This window comes from Populus trichocarpa, chromosome 16, assembly GCF_000002775.5.
Source record: "Populus trichocarpa isolate Nisqually-1 chromosome 16, P.trichocarpa_v4.1, whole genome shotgun sequence".
NCBI lineage: Eukaryota > Viridiplantae > Streptophyta > Magnoliopsida > Malpighiales > Salicaceae > Populus > Populus trichocarpa.
Genome location: NC_037300.2, coordinates 5,519,557 through 5,532,271, shown reverse-complemented (window position 1 = coordinate 5,532,271; position 12,715 = coordinate 5,519,557). Strand labels below are relative to the sequence as shown.

The 12,715-nt window shown below is 33.0% G+C and overlaps 2 protein-coding genes and 1 long non-coding RNA gene across 3 annotated transcripts; 1 reads left to right on the top strand and 2 right to left on the bottom strand.

Moving 5' to 3' along the window:
* Positions 1 to 2,046: 2,046 nt before the first annotated feature.
* Positions 2,047 to 2,858, bottom strand: LOC7465245 (40S ribosomal protein S17-4-like). The gene is made up of 2 exons (XM_024588003.2): positions 2,828 to 2,858; positions 2,047 to 2,459 (listed from the first exon to the last, which is right to left on the bottom strand). The coding sequence occupies exons 1-2, from the start codon at positions 2,856 to 2,858 to the stop codon at positions 2,047 to 2,049; spliced, it is 444 nt and encodes a 147-aa protein (XP_024443771.2).
* Positions 2,859 to 3,042: 184 nt separating this feature from the next.
* On the bottom strand, positions 3,043 to 4,543 carry LOC112324501 (short chain aldehyde dehydrogenase 1). The gene is made up of 3 exons (XM_052447845.1): positions 4,270 to 4,543; positions 3,231 to 4,065; positions 3,043 to 3,190 (listed from the first exon to the last, which is right to left on the bottom strand). Exons 1-2 carry the CDS (start codon positions 4,308 to 4,310, stop codon positions 3,261 to 3,263), a joined length of 846 nt encoding a protein of 281 aa, XP_052303805.1. The 5' UTR covers positions 4,311 to 4,543; the 3' UTR covers positions 3,043 to 3,190; positions 3,231 to 3,260.
* A 363-nt stretch (positions 4,544 to 4,906) lies between these two features.
* On the top strand, positions 4,907 to 5,938 carry LOC112324502 (uncharacterized). Its single transcript, XR_002978378.2, has 3 exons — positions 4,907 to 5,105; positions 5,461 to 5,508; positions 5,624 to 5,938. It is a non-coding gene; the product is annotated as an uncharacterized LOC112324502 (long non-coding RNA).
* The last annotated feature ends 6,777 nt before the right edge of the window (positions 5,939 to 12,715 follow it).

The window sequence follows — 12,715 nt, the reverse complement described above, 5'->3', positions numbered from 1 at the left end:
AGCAAATTAATTTAATGATCTTATGAGTAAATTTTTAAAAAGAAAGATATAAAGTAACAAAGAATTTATTGATATTTTATTTCATTTGTCTAATCGAATTATTGTATTAACCAATTTTCAAGTGCATCCCCATATCGGACTGAATAATAGATTAGTTTCCTTATATTTTGTTAGGTATCATTTTGTAATGAATGAATTTATTATTTTGTTATTTAATATAAATTTCAGAATTTAATATATCAATAGTTTATCGAAAGCCTTTGTTTTGCAGAATAATTTTAATTATGAATTTTTCTTTAATTATGTACTTATTTCAATTATAATTTCGTTAATGGTCCTTATTTGTAAATCTTTGAATTGTGTAATATACTTCAGTTATAATTTGTAGAATAATTCATTGAATTGCATCTATGAAAATGTGTGATGTTGAATTGTTTAAATATATGTGAATTTGATTATTGAGAATTTATGATGTAATGAGAGGAGGAAGTCCTAGATGATAGGACGAGTAAGAAATTTGATTATTGAGAATTGTGGAAGAAGAGTCGATAACTTGGTACTTAAAAATACATAGAAAACTCTGCCGAATTTTTAATTGATTTCAAGAAAAAAAATTATCCTAATTTTAATTGAATTATTATGCCCTTGCTCTTTGTTTTGAACATAAATTTTGGGGTTGTTACATCTGACATGACCCAAGCGCCTGAGCCTGACAACCATGCTAGACCCATTTGTCTTTTTTTGAAAATATTAGAATTCACTTTTAATTATTCTAAAAATATATTTATTTTGTATTTTCATATTTGTCTTTTTAACCAAATATATTTTTATCTTTTTTATATTTCTTTCTTTTATTTTGAGACATTAACCATACATATCCCTAAAATTCACTCAATTTGTTTTTTATTAATCTCTAATTTTAGTGAAGAAATCATCTATAAATTTGCATAAATTAAGATAGTTGAAAAGACAATAAGTTTTTTACATATACAATATTTTCTTTTCCAACAACAAAATGTATCAATTTAAAAGTTCAAAAGTTTTCTCTTATGATCATATATTTCAAATTTTTATATATACTAATAGTTATAATGTAGAATAAACTCTTCTTATAACAAACTTTGACAATTAGAACATGCAACAACATCTTAAATTTAAAAAAGCATGAACCCTTTATAAAATTGTCTAACACTTGGATGAAAACATAAAATTAATATTTTCATCCACAATGCATAAAAAAAATGAAGTTTATTTTTGAAAACTTGAAATAAATGACTTAGAAGTCAATATTTTTTTTCAATCTTTCCTCTTCAAATATAACAAATTTATAAAATAAGTTACACAAACAAAAAAGAGTTTGTAATAAAGTTTTACTGCATATAAATGAAAAATCTTGCTTGAATAAGGCATTGTTTGTTTTTGAAGTCCAATCATGCTTTCTAAAAATTTTAAATTTTTTTACTCAGACATTTAGGTCTGGCGCAGGGGTCTAGTAAACCATACCAGGCTCAAGTTACGTGGAACTGACAATCATGCCAGACCCAACGTGTTTGGGTAAGGCAAACATGCCTGATTTGACAAATAACAAACAAAGAGGATAATTGTGCACTTTAGTTGTCAGGAGAGAAAAGAAAAAAACGCAAACAATCGATCATCAACAACAATCTAACCATTATTTGTCTACACGCGTCACACCATGTGAAAGAGGGTAGGACTGCGCATCCAGTTAGACAACGGATGACTAGATTTGGCCACTGGAAAGCGTCATACATGCCTCCTTAATGACCCGGGTGCCGCCCACTCGCTAAGGTATGAGGAACACGTGTCCGCACCTTTTCAATTAAAAAATAACAAATACATCGTGAAAATACTAAAACGCCCTCCATGGTCCTCTTAATTACATAAAATACCTATGTAAAAATACTAAAATACCTTAAGAAACAAAGCTTCTTTTTTTGTCATTTCTAAAACTAAAAATGTTATTTAACTATACTAAGTTTTTTTAATCTATAGTAATTTCCGCACACATTTTAGTTTTTGTTATAATTAACCTCTCCTCGCAAACCCACCAGGACCGCCTCTTCGAAACCCGAACTGTGTAACGGGTATATATAGCAACGGGTCAACCTGTACAAGCCCAGGAAAACAAGACATACCAAGAGAAGCAAGCATGTCCATGGTCTCCTTATCAACCTCAATCTGATCACTCTTGATGGCAGACACTTCAGGCACAAAGTCCATGCGGCGCTCACGTTCTTCCTCTTGAAGCTTTAGAGAAATCCCTCGGACAGGACCCTTCTGGATCTGTTTCATTAAGTGAGTGGAGAACCCAGCAATCTTGTTGCGAGGACGCTTTGATGGGATGATTGCTACCTCCTCAAGGGCCTTCTTGTTGGTATGGAAATCGAGGGTCATGCGTGAATAGTAGCGTTCTATCACTTGGCGTGAAGATTTCTTCACTACCTCAATTTGTCAGATGAACCATCTCAACCCAATAGCTTAAGCTGTTAGGTGAGGTCCCAGGATATGATTTATATTATTCTCTAACACACCCCCTCAAGTGAAAGCCATTTGAACTTGAAACTTGCACAGGCCCACATTACCTTGTGCTTAATTTTTATCAAATAAATGAGGATGGTGAGATTCGAACTCGAGACCACTTGGTCATTAAGGCTCTGATACCATGTCAAAGAACCATCTCAACCCAATAGTTTAAACTGTTAGGTGAGGTCCCAAGATATGATTTATATTATTCTCTAACACAATTGACCCCTTGTTATTGTTATTGATTAGATTAGAGGCCATGTAATTGATAGGGATATGAAACTTGGCAATCGCGGCCACCAAAACCACCCCATATCCCTTTCAATTCTACAATGTTGTAGAGAATCCTTGTCTACAAATTGTGTTTTGGCCGGGAATTGGAGTTTATTAAAAGCCAAAAGAATCTCGTGTTGTCTTCAGAGGGGAATCTCTCAATAATTTCCTTTTTTTTTTTTTTTTTGAGAAGCTTAATCTTTATGAGACATATAAACTCTCAAATAGCATAAAAGATGACAGAACTTTTAGATTTTAATTCTGGGGCACATTTGGATACTGTACAAATCATAATGTCGAAAGAAACAAGAGGGTAATGGAAATAAAAGTAACTCAAACTCGAGACTGACCATCAACAATGTGAAATTATCATGTGTATATATATATATATATATATATATATATATATATATATATATATATAATTACTAGCACTCTCCGGTTCAAGAAAGTAGGCTTTTCACTGCCGATGGCAGTGTTGGATTTATCAAACTGTAGCCTCCATCAATCACCAAATTAATCCCACTAACATACTTGGATTCATCGCTTGCCAGATAGACTGCTGCGTTTGCAATATCTTCTGGTTCCAATAACACCTCTTTCAAGATGGCTGATGATGAGGAAATGAACTCCTCCATCTTCCTCTTCTCGATACCCATAGATTCTGTGACCATTGGGGTTGCTGTCGTAAAAGGAGAGATACAATTGACCCTAATTCCGTGCCCTCCCAACTCCACAGCCAAGTTCTTGGCAAGCCCTACCACGGCGTGCTTCGATGCAAAATAAGGATGCGGAGTTGCGCCTGTACAGGTTGCTGTAATCACACTTCCAGTGAATAGAATACACCCTTTCTTGGCAGGTATCATGACCCTAGCAGCATGCTTAGCACCCAAGAATGCACCAAACAAATTGATATCAAGCACTCTCTTGAACTCTTCGTTTTCTACATCTAATATCCTCGGAGCCTTACAGGTTCCTATTACCCCTGCATTGTTGAACATGATGTCAAGCTTTCCATATTTGGAGACGGCCATGTCGACAGCATTTTTGACATCAGAATCACATGTTACATCACAATGGATGTAAGAGATGGTTTCTTGAGAGCCGAGGTTTTTGCTTACCATTTCACCAAGGTCATCTTGAATATCCGCAATGACAACCTTTGCGCCATGTAGAACAAACAGCTTTGCAGTGCACTCGCCTATGCCACTAGCACCACCAGTTATAAGTGCAACCTTTCCTTCTAGCCTGTAATTCATAACAACAAGATCAAGAAAAATAAGTGCCGTGAAATCTTTTAATCGATTAATTTTTTTTCCTAGGAGGTTAATTTAATCTCCCATATCGAATGACTGATATTTTACTCCCTTATAAATCTTAAGGAAAATTTACAGAATTTTCGTTAGATAGGCATACAGATGGAAATGAAATTTGAATTTATAAATTGTATACCTCTTGCTGCAGGCTAGAGTTAACGAGGAATCCGCATCCATTTTCTCCTAATGGCGCTGGAAAATGAATGATAGGATGCTGATTCGATCTTTAAAAGGCAGGAGCTTCATATATCATAAGCAACGAAAATTATTTCTGAAGAAGTTAGCACGTAACATCAGCACACTGGCAGTTTGGCACTCTTTAGTTGACGTTATCGCTTTGTTTGCAGGCGTGACCACATCAGAGTTTCACTGTAGCTACAGGTCCTCTCCCTGCCAAGCACCAAAAAAAAAAAAAAAAAAAACAATAAATGCAGAGAAATTTAGATTCTTTTGCAAACTCTTATTTATCACTGTGATTGACAATTGCATGCACTGATTAGGTATAGTTGTTTTCCCAATTTCATCATCACTTACGTGGTGTTGAAGCTGATATAAATTATCAGTTTTTTCTTCTTTTTTTTAAATAATCAAAACATCTTTAATATTTATATTATTTGACCTGTATTAACTCATTAAAGTTAGTTAATATAAATATTATAAATAATAGTAAATAATAATAATAATAATAAATAAATAAATAAGCATTAGTGGATTGAGATTTTTAAAATTAATCGTATAAATAGTATTTTTTTTACTTCTCTCTCTTCATTTTATTCTCTCTTGCTCTGCATCTACCCTCGTTCTCTCATCTCTTTCCCTCCCCTGCAAAGCACAAAACAACCTCTCGTTCTTTACCTCTCTTGGTCTCTTTCTTTTTAAATTTCAATTTCTCCCAAGTAACTGCTCTCTCTTGCACCTGCACAGCTGTATGTGACTGTCCTACTTTCTCAAGTCAATTTTTTGCATGATTAGGTTAGTATGAACGATATATAATTTTGCAATTTTTAAATGTCATGCTGGATTTTCTTCTTTGACTCCGACTTGAAAGGTTTATAAATAGCCTAATAATTTGACTATGGAGAGGTTGATTGAAAAGAAAACTACTATAAGTTGTAAGTTTTTTTTCTAAAAGAGAAAACAAGTGATAAATAGCCTCATAATTTGACTATGGAGAGGTTGATTGAAAAGAAAACTACTATAAGTTGTAAGTTTTTTCTAAAAGAGAAAACAAGTGATAGCCTACTAATTTTGACAATGAGAAATTGCCTAGTGATCTTTCAATAATATGTTCTTGAAAATCTAATTTGGTTCATTGTTTCTCCAGCAGAGACTTAGCCTATTTCAGCTACTCCTGCAGATGCTACTTGCAATAAAGGTAACAAAAAATGAAATATTGCCTCTAGAACTATATCTAAAGTTTGGCAGCACTTTGATTTTAAATCCATGGCTTAGATTTTTGTTAGCTGAATTGGTTTTCTTTTTCTTATCAGGTGGCTGACAAATTATACATATATACTTGGAGTATGTGTCTGGTGCCTACATCTAAAAACTGCTTCAAGAATGTGACCAATTTGGTTAAATAGCTATTCGTAGCTATACTCAACAAATCTTGTGTGAGCTTGCTTATTTGCATGCTAAAAATATTATCCACGGGCGAGCCTTATTGTTTTGCTATCTCATGGTTTTGATATGGAACCACAACTTACTCTAATCACTTACAAACATCATCATGCTTATGTCATAAATTTTAATGATAATTTATAGGGGTGTTGATTGATATATTCTGGTCGAGTTTTTGTCCATAATTATCACCAACCCAACGTCTTTTATATATATTTTACAAAGTTTCCATTCAAAGATTTTTTTGATAATTTGCAAAGATACTCATCTACAAAAGCAAGTGTCGACTTCAAATTTTCTACCGTGCTCTTCCAATTTAGGGAAAAAATAGTAGCAAAAACTAGGCATGACTGACCAGTTAGAGCACAAGTGTTTATGATCAAGAGAGTAGATAATACAATTTACAACTAGAAGTCGATAAGTTTTTTTTCCAGGGAAAAGTCAATCAACGCTAAATGAAATTGGCCCAACCAGAGAGAAGAAGGGAAAAAAAAAGAAGGGGGAAGAAAAGAACGACTAGGTAATGTTAGGTTTGATGACCCAATCATTTGGGAAGAAGAAAAAAAGAGAAGGGAAAGGAAAGCCTAATCGGATAGGAAGGAAGAGAAAATAAAAGGAAGAGAAGGATAAAAGAAAGAAATAGAAAGAATGGGCTAAAGCCCAATCGCCCAGCAATTGCCTAACCAGACAACTTATTAGGTTGAATGACCTAACCGGAAAGGGAAGAAAGAGAAAAAAAAAAGATGGCTTTAAAATTAAAGGAGAAAATGAGAGAAGAGATAGAGAGAGAGAGAGAAAAAAAAAAACAAGATGTCATAGCTTGATTGAGACTTTGATAGTAATAGCCACTAGACAGCAGGAATCATCTTCACGGGATGAAGCTAATGATACCAAAAAAGATCATTGTTAGACGTTGGATTTAGCCATACGTACTGCCAAAAAACAACAAGCATTATACACACAATTGCGCTTGAATGATACCTATCAGACATATATTTCTCCTTATGTTGTTTCAAACCTTGATTTTATACCATATTCCAATTTCATCCCTGAAAAAATCTAACTAAGCCTAGTAAGGGTCTAACAGAGAAAAAAAGAAAAGAAAGAAAAATAAATATGAGAAAATAAAAAAGACCTAACCAAGCCCAGTAACGCCAAAAAAGCCTATATGCTCTTTATTTACCTCTGAAACGATGTCTCTCTATTTAACATACATGGCACGCCAAACAAGGTTAATAGACATGGCATGTTAAATGAGGTTTAATCGCATATAATCACCAAACAGAATTCTCATCTTACAATTTAATAATATAATGCCCATTGAATTCTCCAATTTATATGTTGTTAGTATGATACCCACCTGAATACTTTAACTTTACAAGTTATAAGTGTAACACTTATCTAAAAGCCTTGTCTCACAAGTTAATAGGATGAAATCCTATATAAAAAATATTGTTCTAATAGGCTAATTGCGTAGTTGTTCATGGTAAATCATATATTCTATATAATTATCCTTATGAATAGGTTTATGACCCTACACCTACAACATAAATACACGTGATCTAAGATATTTAAATACCTAAGGATACAAGGTAAAGGGGCCAATGAACAACATATCATAACATCCATCTCTTACCAACTCTCTAGCATTTTACATTTTCCTTTGTATTTTTCAAACTTAAATATCATAAAGTCTTCTATTTCACTAAGAGAACTGGTTTTGCAAGAGCCCAACTTAAAAAAAAAATTCAAAGCCTATTAAATAGTTGTGGAAAGACTTAGATTCAATTGAGGTTTTTCCTACTTCATCAAATTGTATAAAATATGTTGACCTTCGGGTCACATATTAATATTTTATGTATTTTAATGATAAAAATTAAATAAAATTAACTAATAATATGCTTAGATAAGATTAAGTTTAAACATATTTATATAAATATCACATCAACAAGCATGAGATACTGAATAAAAAAAATAAATCAACAAGTCCAAGATACAAAGCAAGTGAAAACTTAGTTTTTAAGTGTTCATTTTAGTGTTTAAATATAAATCCTTATATCATATAATAGCACAAATTAAAATGAATGCCTACACTCTTCACTCTGTATGCATTGAAAAAAAGATTGATAAAATGATTCTAAGAAATCACCAGGATTAAAACTGATAAATTTGGTATTCTCCATGCACCGTTTGACTGTTTGGTGATACCAAATAAACCGGTTGATCGCTTGTTCATACGTGATGAATATCTGAGAATTTGCAGGAACCAGTCGACTGATTGGTTTGATCAATTTGAACTGGTCAACCGTTTTAACAGTTAGAGAAACAATAACGGATATAAACAACTAGTTTTTGCTACAAACACACACACACACACACACACACAAATATATAATGAGTGTGATATTGTTTTTACTCTTGTGCAAGAATATAAAGATTTTAGTGCACAAATATGATTATGATTTAGGATTGATGATTTGAAGTTGTTTTTACACTTGAAATAACTTGTATATGATAAGCTTTAATTGCATTATCTACTCTTTAAGAGAATGTTGCTATATTTCAAACAATTATAATTCTTCAAGAGTTTAAGTGAAAAACTCTTGGTTATTGGTGAGGTATATCACCAAGGTAAAAAAAAAATCTAGAAGATGATATTTCTTCAAGTGGTGAAAAAACACTTAGTGAGGATTCTTCAAGGACAGTGTAATCTTTGGCTTGGGTTAGTAAAGAATACAATACTTAAAACCGGTTTGGCGCTTGAATGTGGATGTAGGTTTGTCAAACCACATCAAAACTCGAGTTTGCAATTTCTATCCCTCTATTATTTACTTCATGCACTTTAATTTTATTGTTGGTTAATTATATTTGTTGTGTTTGATTGAATTAATTGCAATATTTATTATTATTATGGAACACCTAATTCACATTCTTTAAGTGTTATTGTTGTCTTAATCCTAGAACAACAATTGGTATCAGAGCCTGGTACTTATTTATATAAGTCTACTTAAACTTGAGTAGAATGACAACCACTAGTTTTAATGTTAAAAATGAAAGATCATTAACCTCTAGGCCACCTTTCTTTGACGGAAATTATTATGCCTATTGAAAAGTTAGGATGATAATATATGTTCAATCCATTGATTATGATTTATGGTTATCTATAGAAAGTGAACCTTATAACCCTACCAAAAACAAAAATGGCGTCACAATTCCTAAGGTTAGGAGTGAGTATACCGATGGTTATAAAAAGTTGCTTTCTATGGATGCTAAAGCTATGAACACTTTGTATTGTGCCTTGAGTAGAAGTGAGTTCAATAAAATATCATCTTATAAAAGTGTTAGGAATATATGACATGCTTTAAAAGTAACCCATGAAGGTACTAATCAAGTTAAAGAATCCTAAATTGATATGTTTATATATCAATATGAGTTATTCAAAATGCTTCCAAATGAATCCATAAGTAGTATGCTTACTAGAATGACAACTATCACTAATAGTTTGGATGTTCTTGGTAAGACTTATACTAATACCAATATTGCCAAAGACTTGGGAAGCAAAGGTGACGATTGTCACATGTGGACGTGCGGTGTTAGGGAATCGTTTGGAGTCGCCACCTAGTTGTTTGGTTCGGGATTGTTAGGAAACTCGGGTATACTGGTCTTGTCATAGATTCAAGGGTAAGGAACTGATTGTAGCTAGGGAAGGTATTGACACCCCTTGCGCACCCTACCTAAGGTAAGCTGCTTTATGGTTCGATGTGGTTTAGAGGTTTTTATGGTTTTCTGGTCGATACTCTATTTGTAGTTTAGGATTGAGATTTACTTCTATAAATAAATCCAGTGTTTAAGAATTTATAATAGACTCGTGTACCGAAATAAATTCTTAGAAAAACTTTCTTCATAATTTGTGTATTACAGTGAAAAATACTCTCAATTAAAATTGGTGAACATTTAGAATAAGTCTGAGAATTTTCTAATTAACTCCGATATTTCAAATATCAGCTTCACTTGTAGATCCAACATTCTATACCAAGATTTTTAACCATTAATTCTTACAAATTAAAATTGGTGGTTTATTGAAATATTGGTCAAATTCTCTTGAATTTAATAAACCGGTTATTAAATCCTAAAATGCATGCAAATATGTATTTTGAATTTTCATATGGAAATACTATGCAATATGATTTTCTTTGTATTTTTTTAGACACTTGGCCATATACAACACATAAAACACATCTTTTTATTTTTTACTTGTGGTTTTCTTGAGAATAAAAGGAACTGAAATTTAAGAGGAATTTTCCTTAAAAAAAAGCAAAATCCTAAAAAGAAACTAAAAAAGTTTGTGTTTTTTTTTTGTTTTTGTTTTTATGTTGTTTATATATATATATTCTTTCTTTCTTTTATCTTTTTTTTGGGCCGAGTCAACCCGAACGGTTTGACCCAGTCAGGGCTGACTCTATTAGGGTTGACTCGACCGAGTCAACCTAGAAACAAACCGAAGGAAAAAAAGGGATGAAACAGATCAAATGGGTAAAAAACACAAAAACTCGAAAATTTTCAATTAGAAACGGATCAAAACATAAAAGAAAAATAAAATAGATGAATGTTTTTCATCTCCCATCAAAACATGGTTCTCAATCCAAAATGGATTTCGAACAAAAAAGGGGATGTTTCTGTTCACAAACCTCCCTAGATCAAGAATCAAGGGTTCAAAACTCTCGATGGTTGACAAAATCACACCATTTTGCCTAAAAAGGAGTTTTGGTTCGAAACCAAAACCCTAGGATTAAACCTGTTAAAACCTGTTATTGATGCTAAAAACTCCCAGATTACTTATCAAAGACGATGGGCAAACCTATCTAAAACAAAAATTAAACCAAACAAGGTTTGAGACTAGCATTTAAGGCAAGATGTAACGGATGAATTTGCCTTAAATGCATAAAAGCTGCCCAAATAGTTGGCAGACCAAAATGCACCCATAAAGACCATTTCTAGGCTTTAAAGTGTGCCCTTCCTATCCCCACAAACCACATTATTGATAAGAAACATGATTATGGCTAAAGAAACAATAGAACAACACAAAAACTAAAAAATTACATTGATTCAAAACCTAAATAACTTTCAACTCAAAACAGCAAATGAATCTTATCAAAAAGAGCTTTAAAATCTAACCATTTTCACTTCAAATGGTCAGGTTAGCTACTTGGAAGCAGGGGATATCCTTTCATTAATAGAAAGTGCCCCTGCCCATTTGTTGCCACCTTTGACAATCTTTAAATCCAAGTTCAATGTAAAGAAACAATAAAAAAGCAATCAAAAACATGTCATGGCAATTAAAACTTCGTATTGAAAACAAAAGAAAGATCTAGTAGGCCTCATAGACTCCACTTTCAAGGTAAGAAAATGGATACCTTCTTAGTTAAAAAAATCTAAATCTAGATTAGTTCTTAGTATTGCCTCTCTTTCTTCTTGTTTTTAGACCTTCTTAGACCAGAGTTGAAGCCTTCAAAGCATTCTGGATAGGACCTTTGCCCTTTAGCCTAAGTTTCTTTCCTCTTCTCTCTTTTTTCTTTTTGTCTGTTTCTCTCTATTTTTTTTCTGTTCTTTCCTTCTGTTTTTCTCCTTTTTTTGGTGTTCTTTGACCTCTTATTTTATAGGCAGGTTTAGGTATTCTAGATGGGTCTAACAAACTAAAACCTAGTTGGTCTTGCCATGAAGGTGCTGGTTTTGGGTGTAGGTGGTTTTATAAGGTGTTTGAAGGCCAAGGTGATTGTTTCCTGCCCTTGAATCCTTAGAGAAAGGTTTTAAACCCTTGATATAATTCTTCTAGAGGCTTCTAAGAGGAAACAAATAAAAAACTAGGTGTTCTTCTATAACCGAATGTTCCTGTCAAATCTAACTGGGTTGGCCACTTTCAAGACCTTGTCGGAGCATCACCAATATCAATGTCACCTGAGACCACATGGACTTGGTAGAGGGGGTGCATGCCTTTCGATCAGACCCATTCTTGCTTAATTTGAAGGTTTGTAGCTCCATTTTCAAACTTTTAAAAGTGTCCACCCAAATAGCATAATGTCTAAAACTATGGTTTTGGCTGACAAGGAAAAAGATGTTGTGGAGATCCATGGAGAAAATGGGACATAAACATTTGATATTACAGATATAGAGTTATAGAGGGGATGTTTCTTGATCGAATGGTGATGGTTTCAGCTTTTAAAATGGTCACAAACATCACATTCAGTCGTCTGAATGTGCCTCCTCGATCAGCCAAAAATTGAAGAAGAAGAAGAAGCACAATACCTTGAACGATGTTGTTTTGACTAATTCCTATCGATTGGGGTTTTCTTTTGATTTAGGATCTATCATTGTTCAATTCAATCCTTAATCTTCTAATTTCGCTCTATTTTATTCTTAGTTTCCCTCTCTTTTTTTCCAATTTCATGCAACCTTTGCACCCATGGCTAGACTAGAATCTATAAGCATGGTATGACAAATTAAATACCTTTCTTATTGATAATGGTTTCAAGATTGACAAAATTGACACCACTCTTTTCACAAAGAGAAAATGTAAGGATATCTTATTGTACAAATATATATTGTTGATATTATATTCAGTGCTACTAATGAATCTCTTTGTAAGGAATTTGAAAAATGCATGCAAGATGAGTTTGAAATGAGCATGAAGGGAGAATTGAACTTCTTCTTTGGATTGGAAATCAAGCAAATAAAAGACAACGTCTTCATCAACTAAAGCAAGTATATCAAGGATTTACTAAAGAAATTTAGGATGGAACATGTCAAAGAAGCCGACACACCCATGGAAATATCAACCAAGCTTGATATGGATGAAAGTGGTAACGATATAGACATCACCAAATATCAAGGTATGATTAGCTCATTCTTGTATTTAATTGCAAGTAGACCTGATATCATGTTTCGTGTTTGTCTATAAGCATGTC

What these genes read in the sequence shown, in the direction of transcription:
- LOC7465245 (XM_024588003.2), bottom strand. Translation starts at nt 2,858, where the DNA reads ATGGGGTGGTTTTGGTGGCCGCGATTGCCAA. An exon ending in TTGGTGGCCGCGATTGCCAA is followed by an intron (nt 2,460 to 2,827) that starts GTTTCATATCCC and finishes AAATTGAGGTAG; the next exon opens with TGAAGAAATCTTCACGCCAA.
- LOC112324501 (XM_052447845.1), bottom strand. Translation starts at nt 4,310, where the DNA reads ATGGATGCGGATTCCTCGTTAACTCTAGCCTGCAGCAAGAG. An exon ending in ACTCTAGCCTGCAGCAAGAG is followed by an intron (nt 4,066 to 4,269) that starts GTATACAATTTA and finishes TATGAATTACAG; the next exon opens with GCTAGAAGGAAAGGTTGCAC.